Below are 18151 nucleotides of genomic sequence, written 5' to 3' on the forward strand. Positions count from 1 at the left end.
ATTACAACTAGCTAGAGTTGAAGTTGCTGCTTAGGCAGTTACTGTCTACGACTGGAATTGATGCTAGTCTAACCTGGCGTTAGCAAAGAAATCAGGCTAACTTAGCTAAATCTAGCTAGTGAGTGTTATCAAATGAGCAAAATGCCATGCTCTATTATATGTGAAAGTTCTGTAGTTCTACCTTACTCCAGTTTCGAGTTACGAGTGTTTGAAATTTGCAGTAACTGCAAATTTACCATGTCAAACCAAGGCAAAGTGCTGTTTATCTCGATTCAGCGATCCTGAAAACAATACTTTGCACGTTTGCCTTTGTACGTCAGTATAGCCCTAACTACATGGTGTAGCATGAGAACGTCACAGCAGACGACAAAATGGCATGATAATTAACTGTGCAGAAGCCCGTTCTATTGACGTATAGAGTAAAGTCACTGGCTGGATGAAAGAATAAGAGACTTTAGAGATTTGCATCAAGTATTTTGAAGGTCGAAATAAAACCGTAAGCAGTGAAAAGCACATTATTGAAATTATAATTACGTAAAAGTACACACACTCAAAAAAATAAAACATTGGATTTACTTAACCGAGTTTTGGCATCTGGTCCCACGAAACTGTGTTAATTTAGATGTATTGAATACAGTTACGTTGCCATAACTCGGTTAAGTAAATCCAATGGTTTTTTTTTTGAGTGCATATTTGATTGAAATAACACTTATGTAAACTATAAACACACCAAAATACACACCGTAATAGTTAAGTATAGTGACGGAGTTCAATGACTCAAGGTCATTATACATATGGCTTTCATAGAAAGTGTTACTGGGCTTGGGGAGGAAAGCATTTTCTTCTTCTGATATGTTTTTATTTTTATCCTGCATAAAAATTCTGGCAGAGTGTTGAAATCTACAGCTCATAAATTTTGATTTGCGTTTTACTCAGTGCATAAAACATAATTTTGAATTAGATGAAATGATGGCTGCTTGTTAATACGTATATAGATACAGTATATATTCTGATTTTTTTTATTAAAAAAGAAAGAATGGAAAGGAATTTATTAGTCCCTTTCCCTCTGTTTTTCATCATCATCATCATAAAAAAAAAAACCTCGCACACACATACATGTGTGTGAGCTCTTTGGACAGAGATGTGAAAAGGAACAAGGAAAGAGTCAAAGGCAGTAAAAAAAAAAAAAGGATGTGTGAGAAAGTACGAGGATGCCAGAGAGATGAGCGGAAAAAACGCACACATAAACAAAAGCATGCACAACTACAAGCATACAAAGTCAGACTCACGTAAGTGTCTTTAATTTCCTTCAGCTGGTGGTTCAGGTATTTAGTCAGCTCGTACGTTCTTTCTATCGTGCTCCTCTCATTGGACAACATCAGCGCGTGGTCCTGCACCTGAACACAGCCCACAGTGGCGGCCAACAGCAGGACGAGGTGAGCCTGATGGACTGCAGATTGAAACCAGTGAGAATGAAGAATCAGTTGTTGCTAGCAGATTTATCACTGGCTTTGTGTGTTTCTTCAGATTTATGTTGCTCAAATGCTAAAAACACACCATTTCTGTTGTAAAATACACCGCCATCATTACAACGTAAACACGACGCAAAAACAGGATAATTTGTCAGAAACAAAAACGTTGGCGCTCTTATAAGGATCAGATGTCACCCGTTTCATCACCCGCTGTCAAAATCCGAAAGGCTCGAATCAAACATTAAATCAGATCAGACATGCTTACTAAAAGATGGATCCTTTGTTTACTGTGCAATTGGCAGTCACTCAGCGAATACTAAATACAACTGTCAGCATTGGATACGCACAAAGCCGAGGGCCTCTTTGTCAAACGGCTTTCGGAGGAAAAAAAAGGTCAAGAGTTTCTGTCGCTCGTATCATAATTTGCAGAACAGCTGTAAAAACCAAAAAACGAAAAAGAAAAGGTCAACTTTTTTCCTTTTTTTTTTTTGTTCTTGGATTGGGAAGTAAAACCGAGGTCACAAACTGTGGGCATGGGATGTAAGAAATCCCTCGCAGTTTCTCTACAACCCTCAGGGTGTTTTCCAAAAAGATTTGTCTTGTTTCTTTTGACCTCTTCAAATCTCTCTCTCTCTCTCTCTCTCTCTCTCTCTCTCATAGTACACATGTATACAGTAACATTCGGCTGATTCTGTCCTACTCAGGAAGCAACCCTGTTACTTTAAACTTTCAACATTTGCTGCATGTAAACACAATCAGTGCCACTACTAATTACTTTAAATCATCCGAAACGTCACGTGTTGGTTACAGACTTTGCCGTGTTGTGTATCAGATAAAGAATTCTAATCCTAAAACGTTTAACAGATATGTTTTAAAGATTTTAATATGACAATGATTGAATAATGTCATTAGTTATTAATTACACTATATGGTACTCCACACACATACACATATTTCATTGATTTCACAGAAATCAGTGAAACATTTCCTAGAATAGAATGTTTCTTTTCTTTTTCCTCTATGATGGTTTTAACTTTAATTAATTTGACAGGAAAAAAAACCCTGTTAATCTGCATACCTGTTTTATCTATAATCATGATATATTACCATGTTATAATGCATTCATAAGCTATTATACATATTGGTGTAATTATTTATGAAGATATTTCCACTTTATAGCTATAGTTATGTATTTTTAGTGCATTATATTTATGCTCTTTATAGCTATATTCATTATACATTGTGAATGGTTATCAGTCCTATATGGATATTATTAGTTTACTCTTCCTTCTTAATTGTACAAAAAAAAAAAGATATTCTAAGTTCTTAACTGCACATTTCAATGAAAGTACAGGTTATTGAATTATTTTGTTGTTACAGAAAATTTGAAATATATATCCATGATATCCTCCAATATATAGATTTGTCACATATACAGTACTGTGCAAAAGTCTTCGGCACCCTATTTTACATTATCGAGTCAAAACATTACAAAAACATTTTAGAGTTCCAACAGTTCGTTGTTGTTTTTTTCCAGGACAAAAATAAATGATACAGAAAAAAGAAGTTTGTATCTGAGCAGCATATTCCATAAGAGAGCACTTTTCTGATTAAAAAAGAAAACATAATGAAGGCTGCTGGGTTTTGGTGCAAAATGAAGAAGCGAGTGTGACCGTCAAAGTGTCCAGAAGAACTGTGGCTGGTTCTGGAAGATGCTCAGTAAAACCTACAGCTCATTTCCGCATAAAACTGCACTCATTGGACCTGAGACTGCTGGGCTTTTTTTTTTTTTAAAGCAAAGGGAATTTCGTCTCACACCAAATATTGACTTTGTTTCATTTATTATGGCTTACTGCTTACTGTTTATAGTGCTTTTTTTAATGATGAAACATTTCATTTCATTATTTTTAACCTCCTAAGGCCCAAGCTGTTTTTTTACATGCATTTTTTATTTCTCTTTGCTATTTGGGCTTATTAGAACCTGATTAGAATAAAAACTAAGCATCATCTTTTGATAAGATGTACTTTTAGAGAAAAAGTATGTCCACATATGTGGATTCCTGTTCCGAATTTCCATAAAGTGCTGTCCACGCATGTGACCGCTAAGCCCTAGGAGGTTAAACCATTTTTGGTCTCAGCATTTCTTTACATGTGCCAAAGACTTTTGCACAGTACTCTATCTATCTATCTATCTATCTATCTATCTATCTATCTATCTATCTATCTATCTATCTATCTATCTATCTATCTATCTATCTATCTATCTACAGTATCTATGAAAGCCATATGTGTCCTACTGTCCTATTTCATGAACAAATCTCTATGTAAAATAAAAATAAAAGACATTTTAAGCACGGGTAAAGTGTCCAAAGGGCCGTGTGTACATGTTTCTGATTCAAATGTAAAGCATTAATCAAAAAAACCCCCACTATAACTAGATTTTGCTTTGAAATATAATAATTCAAATACTTTTAATACTTCTATTATTATTATTATTATTATTATTATTATTATTATTATTATTATTATTAATTTGCACTAGCAACGCTGGTGCAAATTGTTACTCTCACTCAGGATCTGTCTTCTTTTCTTCTTCTTCTACTTCTTCTTCTTCTTCTTATTATTATTATTATTATTATTATTATTATTATTATCCTAACCTTTTTAGGGTGGTATTTCTCCCTCAGTTTTCAACCAATCATCACCAAATTTCACATGAAGAATACTTCTGGGCTGAATTACCTTGCTATGACTTTTGGTGCTGATCTGGATCACCTATCCGGAATGATCCATGAAAAACCGGGATTTTTTTTCAATCACTTATAACTCTGTCAATTTTCATGATTTTTTCAATCAGTTTTTTTTTAAATATTTTGTTCAGGGCGGCAGGGCACAACTTTTCCTCACTAACCATCATTCTCTATCTCTTACTGTTCCGGATCTATAGGGTACGGTGACCAGATGTCCCGGTTTGTAACAGCTAGCACAGATTACTGTGACTTTAGTCATAGTCTCTATTTAGTTATTATTATTATTATTATTATTATTATTATTATTACACATTAAACATGCTTGTCCTTTTCTGAGTCGGATTTTATACAGTAGACAACAGTGAGTCCTGCTACCTGAACACATCTAGCCCTTTGAAATTCTGTATATAGAACATTCCAGAAGTGACACAGAAAATAAAGTACATTATTGTACCTTTAGTGCTTGAAGGGCTTCTCACTGTGGCAGGACCCTCAAAGGTACTTATTTGCACACTCTATATACTGCTTGGGAACATATATGTACCTTTTTGACCTGAAAAAGCTACACATAGTTACCTTGAGGTCCAATAATGAGCCCTAGACATTAGTGTCGATTGTACCCTGGCGGTCAGAAATGGACTCCTACTGCACCCCGATTTCTGACAGTGTATAATCAACAGTAAGTTGCGTCATCCAAATTTCCTGAAGATCACGAGAAGAAGGAAAGTACAATCCGTTCTCTTATTATATTATTTGACTCTTTATATTAAACGTGATCGTGATATTAACCGATGAGGTCATATGTTACACCAAAGTACAGACTGAACATAAATTATTAATTGTAAAAAAATCGAATTTTGCAAACAGAAATGATCACATTTAGTGTATTTGCTCATTCAGTGCCAAAAAAAAGCAACCATGTTACTTTCAATCCTGTTACTGGTTTAAGAGAAAAGAAAAAAATGCATCCTGTCAGCATTTTTTTTCTCCCTAGATTTTCCCCTGCGATGGGTTAACACATTTTTTTAAAGGTTAAAGGCATGTTTTCCATCCGTGTTGAAAAAAGATCGAAAATAAAGTTTGAGAAGATTTACAAGAGAAAAAAATTCAGCATCAACACACACACGATAGATAGATAGATAGATAGATAGATAGATAGATAGATAGATAGATAGATAGATAGATAGATAGATAGATAGATAGATAGACGGATGACTGGTTGCATAATTATGTTTCCCTTTAGCTCTTCTAAATCTTAAATTCTATTTTAGATCTATCTATCTATCTATCTATCTATCTATCTATCTATCTATCTATCTATCTATCTATCTATCTATCTATCCATCTGTTGTGTGTATACATGCTGAATGCAGGATTTAGTGTGCAAAGGCTATAATACATCATTTCCATTGTAAAACCTACCACCATTATGACTCATTATTATAACATGAATGTAAATTAGACCAACGAAGGAAAAAAAAAGTTCAGTCTCATTTTACTAGTTTTGTAGATTGCAATTTATGGGTTCATGGGCTTACAATTTATACTTTTAATTATGTTTTGTGAGGAAGTAATGAGACTTACTACTGTGCAAAACGACAGTGCCAGACATGTGGAATGATTTTAAGCGACCGAAAGCACTGTGGCAAGCGGGGGGAAAAAAAGGCAGGTTATAGTTTTGATTTCCCAAGCATTGTTTCACAAATTTCTCCCTTCCCTTGGCGTAACTCGGTAAGTCATCGCCCACCCAGCCCCCCCGTCAACCCTAACAACCCCAACAACCCCCCCCCACACACACACACATGCACGCACACACACACACACACACGTTTATTTTTTTTAATATATGATTCTTGTATGTTTTTGTCATGTCAACTGGCAAAGACAGTGAAGATGCCTTGAGGACAAAACAAAACAGAAAATAAAACCTCAATTACAGTTTGACGTTGTGCTTAAAAACAAATACAGGGGATGAGTCATGAGTCGTGTTGAAGATGTGAGTGTAGCAAAAGTGTTTCAGATTTCAAACGTGTCAAGAAAATTCCATGTCAAGTGAACGAGCTCTTATCAGAGAATTTTTAGATTTACGTTGTGGCAGTGTGCATCAAGTGTTTGAGTGTGTGTGTGTGGTCTGGTGTGTTTTTGTTTGGAAATTGCTGTTGCATGTTCCAATTTGGGATACAGTATCTTTGTCCTAAAGCCAATTCACAGTTTACATGCCATACGTTGGAAAGTTTGCTTATCTGGGTGTTTATGATGAGTGTTTATGATGAGTGTATGTGTGCATGTGTGTGTGAACGGGTGTGTGTGCGACCATCATGAGTCTTTGGAACCCTTTTAAGCCTTGAAGTCATGCGGGGAAAATGGCAGCAAATGATCTCTCCTACTTCAGAGTGGCTCAGACAGTACTCTAATTTTGTGTGTGCGTGTCTGGGGAAGCCTCAGGGTGTCCTCGAGCACAAACATGGCACACACTCTTTCTTTTGTCAGATAGCGAGAGGGACACGGTGGAGATGTGTAATTACTTGTTTGAGGCGTTGAGTCTTCAGCAGGTGTGAAATATGTGCTCTCCGTTCCTCCTCCTCCCCCATCACTCCCTCTCATTTCTCCTCTTTAAAACCGTCTACCATCCTTTTGTCCAGTCCCGTAACCCTCGCGCCTCTTTCTACCCTCTTTCACCTTCTTCCCTCTTTTGCCAGTTCTCTAATCTCCCGCCTTCCCCCCCTCTCTTTTCTCTCTCAGTGCTGGCCTCGCTTGTCAAGTTGTTTTTAATCCTCCTCCTGTGCACACCTCCTTTCTCTCTCATTCTTTTGAAGCAGTTTCTCTCTTTTTTGCCCCCAGCCAAAATAACAGCAGCTTATTAACCTCGATTAGGCCTGCCAGTTTTCCTTTTCTCTTCTCTGCCTCTCTTTTCTTCCCTGCTTTTCTTTCGGTCGCAGAAAGCAGAGCGACGCACAAAAGCTTTTATTAAATATGCTAAGAAAGTTTCACGTGTTAAATTGTGCGCTTTAACCACACACTCACACAAATATAACTTTACCACATAGACTGACACACCTTTTCCTGACTTTAACTTATGACAGTTATCCTGGGCTTATACCGGTAGTCTGGAGTGCAATGAGCAACCTGTGCAACGAGTGGGAAAGTTCACATCAAACATCAAAAATTCATCTCGGTGACTTCAATCTTGGCAGGCAGATTGGCTCGAGTATTTCAGAAACTGGTGATGGATTTTCACACACTACAGCAGAACGGCCAGACTGGTTCAAACCGAACCAATCTAGGCCTCAAATATCCACGCTTTAAAACCATGGTGAGCAGAAAAGCATCTCAGAAAGAACAATACTTCAAACCCCGAGGCAGATGGGCTAAAACTTCAGAAGACCACATTGGGTTCAACTCCAGTCAACCAAGAACAGGAATCTGAGGCCAGCGCCAAAGCGTTTCTGAATTCTTTTCCAAAACAGACAGCTGAAGATCTCGAATCTGAGTTAGGCCCTGTCCACACGGCAACGGATTCGGGTGACTCCGATACAATTGCTTATCGTTTAGGCCTGGCGTCCACACGGCACCGGCGTTTTGGGTGCCCAAAACGCAATCTTTTTGAGAACGGGTTCCAGAGTGGAAAGATCTGGCAACGTTGCCGTTGTGAAGTCGTCTGGATGAGTAAAACGGATTTGTTTACGATGACGTCACAACCACATGACTGTGAGTGCTTCACGCTGGGTAGAAGTGTAACGAATATCACCAGGAAAAAGCCTTACAGAGCACTAGTGAGAGTGAAACACGAGCTTGGATATTATTATTATTATTATTATGTTCAGTGTTAGTTCACAGTAGTAATGCAAGAAGCAGAATAGTGACAGTAATAGTGAAGCAAAAACATGCAATTGTACAAACACTGCAGCTCTACAGCAAAATATTCATTTATAAAATGGTCTGATTCTTAACACCAGTAGTGCCAATGATCTCATTGCGATGCGATGCGAGTTGTCAAGAAATCCTATAACTTGGTTCATGAAACGCGCTTACAAAATATTTTCACTGTGAATATTTATTGTGTAATGCCTGGTGCAAAGTGAGAGAGAGAGAATAGCCCTTAGGGCAGAGTCAATCCCGCCAGCAAAAATAAGGGGGAAAAAGGAGCGATCTCACCTCTTCAGATGATGGTTTAAGTCCTACAATACATTCCTCAAAAAAGGGCGTAGAAAAGCAAATTAATCCATCAACGTGTATCATTCAATTTATTCCGGACAATTAAAGACGCCGCCTTCCGCGTACGTCATCCTCGTCGCCATTTTGGAAAGGTCAAAGCGGAGAATAAAAATTAGCTGCGTTTAACTGTACCAACAGGTTTACCGTCCAAAGGAGATCACATGGGATTACCTTTCACAGGTGAGAAACAGCAAATTAATCCATCAACGTGTAGTATTCAATTTATTCCGGACAATTAAAGACGCCGCCTTCCGCGTACGTCATCCTCGCCGCCATATTGGAAAGGTCAAAGCGGAGAATAAAGATTAGCTGCGTTTAACTGTACCAACAGGTTTACCGTCCAAAGGAGATCACATGGGATTACCTTTCACAGGTGAGACTGGAAAAATACTTTTCATTGTATTTGGTCATTATAATGTAATTTTACAAACAGATTTTCCTGACTTTGTGGCTAATATGAAGTCTCGCGCATAATAGTTTATGCGCATGCGTCCTTACTTCTATTCCCATACGAAAAAGAACAGTGAAGAACTTATAAGAGTTTACCACTGTCTTAGTAGTAAATCCTTATAAATATAAGGATAAATCCTTATAAGGATTTATAAATAAATATATATGCCATGTATGATTTACTCCTGAAAGTGGCCCATTTTGCATTTTCCTCATACAAATTTTTTATGAAAATCTAGTATGCATGAAGTGAACATTGTGCATGGTTTTTACAGATAATGTGTATGATGAATTACACCGTCTTTGTATGCTTCATGTAATGTTTGTAGTTTTAAATTATATTTTACAGTTTAAAATGTATATGCCTTTTATATGTAAATCCACATATGTTTGTGTTGGATTTACATATAAAAGGCATGTACATTTTAAACTGTAAAATATAATTTAAAACTACAAACATTACATGAAGCATACAAAGACGGTGTAATTCATCATACACATTATCTGTAAAAACCATGCACAATGTTCACTTCATACATACTAGATTTTCATAAAAAATTTGTATGAGGAAAATGCAAAATGGGCCACTTTCAGGAGTAAATCATACATGGCATATATATATTTATTTATAAGGATTTACTACTAAGACAGTGGTAAACTCTTATAAGTTCTTTACTGTTCTTTTTCGTATGGGTTGTTCTGGTGTGTCCGAAGGGACCGTCTTACAGCGCCCCTAGAGGTGTGGCATGTGTATTGCATCGTTTTCAGCAAGCGTTGCGTTGCCATATGGACCTGATTTCTACTGATCGTTGCCCATTTGGAGGCGATATTTTTTTTAAATAACATCACGTTGCCGTTGTCGTGTGGATGTGGCCTTAGTCTCATAGACCATGTGAATTTCTGGGCTTGAGAAACAACCATTCACACCTCTGGGCAATTTAGAGTAGCCAATTAGCCTAATTGCATGTCTTTGGACTGTGGGGGAAACCAGAGCACCTGGAGGAAACCCATGCAGACACGGAGAGAACATGCAAACTCTACACACAAAGGCCCCTGTTGGCCACTGGGCTCAAACCTAGAACCTTCTTGCTGTGAGGCAACAGTGTTAATCACTACACCACTGTACCACCTGAATGGTGCATTAGTGTGTCATAAATTATACTTATCATGTTCTGATATACAAATGCAGGCTGTGCAACATCAGAGGAACGGTGTAGGGCGTGTAGGGTTCTAGTGATTTCTGTTTTGCTTATCCATAGAATCTCGATTCATTCATTCATTCATTCATTCATTCATATTTATCCTGGTCAGGAGCTTCTCCTGGGAACACTGGTCACGTCACAGGACTACACCATGGAGAAAGGATGTAATGCAGTGGGATCTGGATCTGGATCTGTTTAATGCTCCAAATATCTAGATTACAAAAGAAAGTTGCCTTGGTTAAAAAAAAAGACCTTTCCTTTCAATTTTTATTGATTTCTTTTAAAATTAATGAGCCCTACTACTATGTCCATGGAAACATCAGCAAACACGAAGGGAAAACCCTCAGAGTTAGAAACGCCAGCACTGTCCGAATGGTGTGTGAAGTCTGGCTTGGACATTTCCTCAATTTCATTTTCGATCTATCTCATATTCATGTTCTTAGCTGGCAGAAACAAACTAGTAGTCAAAAGTAAACCACTGCCACCCTGATCAGGCACTTACTAAGGACTGCCACATGTTAATGCTAATCAGGTCCTCATTAGCCTCCTCCTGATTGCACAGCTTTTGTTTTTTAATTGATCCCAGTTGGTCCTTGAGACATTTATTTCGCATGCTTGCTACTTCTTTTGGCTAGTTTTAGTTCAATTTTTGAAACTTATATTCACTTGCACATCTGCCCTCTCTCTCTCTCAGCCATGGCCTGAAGGTGATAGAAGCAGCCTTGGGCCCAAAGGGTCCTGGTTCGATTCCCAGAACCGACAGGGATAATGTGAGGGGAGCTGAGTGAATGAACAGCACTTTCCCCTCCCTCTGTATCATGGCTGAAGTGCCCTGGAGCAACGTACCTAACCCCCAACTTCTCCCCGGGTGCTGTAGCATAGCTGCCCACTGCTCTGGGTATGTACGTGTGTGCTCATTGCTCACTTGTGTGCTCGCTGTTTCAGATGGGTTAAATGCAGAGGAGGAATTCACTGTTCTTGACCAAATAAAGGCTTCTTCTTCTCTTCTGTTTTTCATAAAGCTACCCTGATCAGTAATTTTCCATCACCCATTGAAGCGACCCTATCACACTCAGCCAACTCGGCTTCCTGAAATCACATCATCCAATCATATTGCTACAACACTACACTATGCTCCTGAATATGGATATATGCAATACTCATATTTGTCTTTCAATAAACTGAAAACATCTCTAAACAGCTGGGTTTGAGTCAGCGCTGTCGCTCCCGGATCCGTGAAGCAGAACCTCCTTGGTGGCTGAGAACTTATATTTTTAGATCATTCATATTTTATCAATTCAGCTTTCTTTAATACAGACAAATCAAAACTTATCAGTTTTCCTAAATTACTGATCAGGACAGGAACTTGTTCTTGATTCTAAGGTTCCTGTTCTTGGGTGCAGGAGAGGAACCCAATGTGGTCTTCTATTTTCTGTTTCATGCTGAGATGCTTTTCTGCTCATTGCGGCTGTAAAGAATTGCTATGAGTTACTATATCCTTCTTTGCAAAAAAAACCTCGAACCAATCTGACCATTTTCCTCTGAACTCTCGTATCAACAAGACATTTGTTTCCACCCACAGAACTGTTGCTCACTCAACTCAGTGTTTTTTGCTTTTCGCACCATTCTGTCTGTGTCAACTCTCAAGACTATTGCATGTTTCTCATTGAAATACTCGAACCAGTCCATCTGGCTCAAACCAACGCCCATGCCCCAGTGAAAGAAAGTCACACTCTGAGATCACAATTTTTCCCATTCTGATGTTTGATGTGAGTGAACATTAAGTGATTTGATGATTTGATGCCTATTAGCATCTTTTTAGGGGTTAGGTGCCACTCTTTTTATTTGGTTCCAGTCCTCCAGGCACCATATGAATCACACCTAGGGATAATTTATCTGAGCCAAGCCAGCTACCTAGGAGATGGGAGGGAAATGGAGAACCTGGAGGAAATCCATACAGACACGAGGAGATCATGGAACTCATGGGAGCCAGACAGTAACCTGAGCTCAGGTGGATTGCTCACGTGGAGCTGCACGCTACACCACCATGCCACACATCTGGATTTCCTGATGCGGGTAAACGTGTTGAGTAGTAACCGTGTTGCTGCCAGGTGACACACTTGTTTAGGTTACTTCATTAATATATAGTCTGATATGCCACCATTTGTACCCTGAATCAAGTTTTGCATGATTTTCATTTTGACGTTAATTCTTATTAATAGATAAAGACACTGCTTTTGTGTAGTCGTTTTGCGTCCCCTGTTTTGAGTCACACTTTGCACTGTGTTTGTTTCACAACTAATCCATCATATATAGTTGGAGAAGGAACACAGAGCAGCGCTGATCCTTCGCCAATATACAGCATGCCTCACACAGAGAGCCCTAATTGTGATTGATGTTTCGATTTTTCGCCGCTGACGAACGCAACTGGACGGGAATTAGGTGGCTGAGCATGATCTAAAAACTATCATATTGAGGCGAGCTTTTTTCTCGGAGACATCTCCTCTGAAGTGGATCTCTGAAACCCATTGAGAAATGACGCTTTTTATTAGAGGGGATTTGTGTGTGTGTGTGTGTGTGTGTGTGTGTGTGTGTGTGTGTGTGTGTGTGTGTGTGTGCTGAAGAGAAAAAGAGTGTTCACGAGCCAACAGCTGGCAGCAATGATATGATGAGAAATGTGCAGATCAATACATCCTGCTCTTCTTTCAGTCTCTCTCTCTCTCTCACACACACACACACGCACACACACATACGTGCGCAGCAGGATACACGTCTCTGATTTGTTGTTGCACTTCACACCCGAGCTTTGGGGAATGCACCGTATCATAAAACATGATATACTTCATAGCGCATCAATAAAATGTTATGTGAGCCAAATAACTGATCAGGTCCATACACAAAGAGCTTAGTGTTTGCGTGTGTGTGTGTGTGTGTGTGTGTGTGTGTGTGTGTGTGTGTGTGTGTAGGGGAGAGTTAAGGGTCAGGGTCCATGTTGTGTGTCTGTGTACAGTTAAAGTGGAGATTTATGTGCAGCCTGCACTCAATCAAATGTGCATTCCTTCACTAACTCAACACACACACACACACACACACACACACACACACACACACACACACACACACCAATATGTAGACCATGAACACAGAGTACACACTTGAGTATTGTGTATTAGCATCACTCACATGTACTAGCCATCATGTAAAGATCCGTCTCCCTCTACACACACACACACACACACACACATGGGCACGCAGTCTCCTTGTAGATGCTTGGAAGCAGTGAAATTCAAATTGATCACATTTGGCCTGAAACATTGTCAATTCCGCCAACAAACATCAAAACAAAAGCAAGAATAAAAAAAAAAAGAATAAAAAAATGGATTAAGAGCAAATCCCTAAAACCCATTGCCCTCTCATTCCTCTCCTTCATCCTTCCTTTTCTGACTGTTTTTCCTTCAGATCTTCCAAAAAACTCTCTCTCTCTCTTTCTTTCTCTCTCTCTCTCTGTGCACCGCTTGACTCTCGTAAGTCCTTTTTACCTCTCTAATTACCTTTCTCTTCCTTTTTTTAATTATCTGCCCCTCTTGTTCTCCCCCCCACCCTCCGTTTTTCCATCTTCCATCAGCCTCAGGTTTCTGTTAACTCCTGACACGGCCCTCTCATCAAAATAAATAGCGAACAAGCGCAGGGAGCGGTCTACTTATCCGAACTTCCCGTTCTTCGCTGAAAAGTGTGGAGAAGGGAACCGTCCAAGAGATAGACAGAGAAAGAGAGGGAAGGAGAGAGGGAGTCGGTAAAGCGAGGGGGCCATGTTAATTTGGGAAAAATGTAAACAGCATGTGTAACTGTTCAAACCGTGACCAACTCATTTTATATCATTCCCCTGTGCACTTCTCTCTCTCTCTCTCTCTCTTCCTAAAACTCACTCTGTACTTTTCTTTCTCTTTCTTTCTCTTACTTGGAGAGAATCTGGGCTGCATTAACCCTCACTCTCCATCCCCCTCTCAATCACTCCATCTCTCTATCTCATCCTTTCAAGCATAAGCGTCTACGCTGCTCCTCTACCTCTCTTCCTCTCCTTCCATGTTCCTTCTTCCATGTTACCCTCCATCTTTTTTTTTCGCCTCCCTCCCCAGACCCAGATTGTCTCCGAACTTTTTTTTTCGCAAGGGTAAAAATGAAAATGTGTGGATGTCAGTGACACGTTAATAACAGCATTGTCTTTTTTATACCATTCATCGGCATGAGTCCGAGTGTGTTCGGTGGTTGTGGTTGCGTGATCGCCATGATGGATTAAGTGTGCAAAGTTGGCGTGCATGCATGCGTGTGTGTGTGAAAGGGACGGAAATTTAAAAAAGCGCTGAAGATAAACTGGGAGAGGAGGAAGAGAGGGAGCAGGAGGAAGTGTGTGTGTGTGGGTGGGTGGGTGGTGTGAGCATGACACTCTGCTCTGCTGCTTTCTTTTAGTGTAAATCGCATCATTTCGTCACACACTCACCCTACTTTTCACAGACATGGTTCCCCATGGACAGGTGGTATGTGTGGGACTGTGTGCACCCTAAGTGTGTGTGTGAGTGCTCAAACCTTGACTAACGTGAATAATGTACTTTCTCATATTAGTGTCAGTTAACAAGGGTGACCCTCGACCTATGAACTCCATCCCTCCCCCTTTGTGTTTCATTGTGTGTGCATGTGTTCGAGTGTATGTGTGTGTATGTGTGTGTATGTGTGTGTCCTATTCTACTGTATATGTCCTCAGTGTGTTTTAGTTTTATTGAGAAGCATAAGGACCCTATAGTGATAGAAAAGCATAAAAATGCTGATGTTTAGGATAATTATGTGGCTTTATGTGGGAAAAACAACGTATTATTTAAGTTGCTGTTTAAATTTATCTTAAAAAAACACTTAACAAAAAATGAAAAAAAAAAATACAAGTAACTACGAGGGGAAAAAACTGATCACTGAAGCCAACAAAATCATTGACTAAAGTGTGTGTCCGTGAAAACTGAAAACCGTAGCTTTAGGGATTGAGATTTAAAGATTTAATTTTAATACACACTTTATTCCTGTACAGTGACACACACTGATCGAGAAAAAAACAAAAAAAACACACACTAATTCCAGTGTGTGTTTCGTGCCTTCCAAACCTTCATAATGATGTCAGTCTTACATGTAAATCACCAAAAATAACAGCAAAAGATTGAGTTACCAGTTACTAGATATAAACCCACAACCCAGTCTCCAATACTGCTTTTAAATATTTGTCCAAATCCCTTCCTTCCAATCTGCCCAATCTAAATGTGTATACAATCCTATTTCCTAAACCAATTACGTCATTTCGTTCATTTATTTTCACAAGTTAACATATTTTTTTACCACTATCCTGACTTTCCAGAGTTTCATAATAGTTTCATTGCTTCATTTGAAACTTTGTAAACTACAGAAAAGCTAAAAGATCAGATATGGAAATATGAAAGCCAGTCCTCTCATCAGGCTCAGAACAACACCAGGTTTGTAAGAACAGACCTGAAATCTTCATATTGTAAAAAATATATTGTAAAAAAAAGATCACTAACAGTTTTGAGAAAAAGAAAAGAAACAAGGGAAAGGAAATCAATTCCTGGGACTGCAAACTTTATGTGGCGGATTGAAATATTTAGTTTCCTGGAGAATTTTAGTACAATTTCTTCGAATGTCACAGAAATGGTTTGGAATAGAATCGAATAATGGGAAGGTTTGTTGAATCGAGAAGTAATTTTGTTTTTTTGTTCGACTGGACGAAAAGTTTTATCTTTTAAAAAAGAAAAAAGTTGAAGGTTATTTAAAATAAAAATAATATTAATAATAAATGCAAAAATGTGACATTTTATTATACTGTAATAATAATAATAATAATAATAATAATAATAATAATAATAATAATATTGAGATGTTGTGCATGTGAGAAATTAAGAAGATGTCTTACCTTCCTGGCGCATCATTTTCCTAATTTTATCTGATTATGAACTTGATTTCCTTCTGTCTGAAAGTTTATGAAACTTTTATGAAACGGATTAGAGCTGTCCTGTGACTCCTCCAGACTGTCGGGGGGGAAAAAAACACACACACACACACACACACACACACCACGGAGAGACTCTTTAACAACTCAGCGTGAGTCTATAAAGAGAGGATGAGCGGCTTTAGGAGCAGCTCCGCGTGTCCGCTTCGCGCGTGTCTGGTTTTGCGCGCGTCCGCGGTTTGCGCGTGTCCGCTTTGAATCTCAATGAGTGAGTGAGTGAATGAGTGAGTGAGTGACGGAGAAGTGAATTTATAGTCAAGTCCCCTCAATCCTCCTCCTCCTCTCCTCTCCTCCTCCCTCCCCTCTATCTTTCTCCATTCTCTCTCTCTCTCTCTCTCTCTCTCTCTATCAGAGTCTGATTGAGCGCGGCCACGAGGCTCCAAACCGCAAAACTCCCCTGGGGGATTATTATCAGTAATTTAATAGCTCCACACTACACTGCACTTCATCTCGTCATCCATGCCACTGTTAATAAAACAGCAGATTATTAGCTGGACTGAAATAGATCTGCTTGTAGTGTTGTTAAAAATATTTATCTATATTTACAGTGAAGAATCATATAGGCGAACTCGACTCTTTCGGCTCTGGAGATTCTTTTCGGATGTATCATACCTCTGGTATTACCTGTCGAGTTCTATTTCTTCACCACACCTTTACCTGTCAGTCACAGACAGACTGACTGACACACACACACACACACACACACACACACACACACACACACACACACACACACACACACACACACAGACAGACTTATGGATTGTGTTGTTTTGATGTGCCTTTTTTCTTTTTTAAAGATATTTCCAGTAGGCCCATCTTGTATCATGTGACTGAATATAACTGATATAACACTATCACTATTACAGTATTGTGAGTTCCCTACATAGAAACGGACATCTTTTCAAAGCTTTGTCGCCCTCTGGTGGCCATCAGTGTTTACAGCAGTGACTCGTCTCATCTCATCTCATCTCATCTCATCTCATCTCATCTCATCTCATCTCATCTCATCTCATCTCATTATCTCTAGCCGCTTTATCCTGTTCTACAGGGTCGCAGGCAAGCTGGAGCCTATCCCAGCTGACTACGGGCGAAAGGCGGGGTACACCCTGGACAAATCGCCAGGTCATCACAGGGCTGACACATAGACACAGACAACCATTCACGCTCACATTCACACCTACGGTCAATTTAGAGTCACCAGTTAACCTAACCTGCATGTCTTTGGACTGTGGGCGAAACCGGAGCACCCGGAGGAAACCCACGCGGACACAGGGAGAACATGCAAACTCCGCACAGAAAGGCCCTCGCCGGCCACGGGGCTCGAACCCGGACCTTCTTGCTGTGAGGCGACAGCGCGAACCACTAAACCACCGTGCCGCATTATTATTATTATTATTATTATTATTATTATTATTATTATTATTATTATTATGCTGAACTGCACTCTAACATGGGCAAATGTGCAATTATCATGCCTAATTGTGCAATCCGTTCACTTATTACTGTGCAATAACCCGCTGTATCATAGGTCACACCCTATACACATAGAACTATTTTTTTAAAGCAGTTCCTGAAAAGACATGTTTATCTTTTTTTATTGGCTTATCTAGCTATCTTATAGATTTGTTTATCTTTTTACTTGAATGTTTATCTTGTACAGATCTGACTTTTACCCTCCTTAATACTAATAAAAGTGTTTGTTTAAATACACCGACTGGATTACTTGCTTCAATTTCACTGTGCCGTACGGTACGGTGCAGTGACAATAAAGGAATCTTGAGCTTCCATCCATCCATCCATCCATCCATAGCCGCTTTATCCTGTTCTACAGGGTCGCAGGCAAGCTGGAGCCTATCCCAGCTGACTACGGGTGAAAGGCGGGGTACACCCTGGACAAGTCGCCAGGTCATCACAGGGCTGACACAGAGACACAGACAACCATTCACACTCACATTCACACCTACGGTCAATTTAGAGTCACCAATTAACCTAACCTGC

At 39.3% G+C, this 18151-nt stretch overlaps 1 protein-coding gene across 1 annotated transcript in view; it reads right to left on the reverse strand.

Moving 5' to 3' along the window:
* The window catches only part of clcf1 (cardiotrophin-like cytokine factor 1), a 29531-nt gene extending 13150 nt beyond the window's left edge, over positions 1 to 16381 (reverse strand). Inside the window, exons 1-2 of the mRNA XM_060927319.1 lie at positions 16055 to 16381; positions 1290 to 1450 (exon numbers count right to left, since the gene is read on the reverse strand). Coding sequence (XP_060783302.1) covers positions 1290 to 1450; positions 16055 to 16070 — 177 coding nt within the window. The 5' untranslated portion in view covers positions 16071 to 16381. The remainder of the gene's footprint in view (positions 1 to 1289; positions 1451 to 16054) is intronic.
* Positions 16382 to 18151: the final 1770 nt, after the last annotated feature.

Source organism: Neoarius graeffei, chromosome 8 (genome assembly GCF_027579695.1).
Source record: "Neoarius graeffei isolate fNeoGra1 chromosome 8, fNeoGra1.pri, whole genome shotgun sequence".
In the NCBI taxonomy this organism is placed as follows: domain Eukaryota; kingdom Metazoa; phylum Chordata; class Actinopteri; order Siluriformes; family Ariidae; genus Neoarius; species Neoarius graeffei.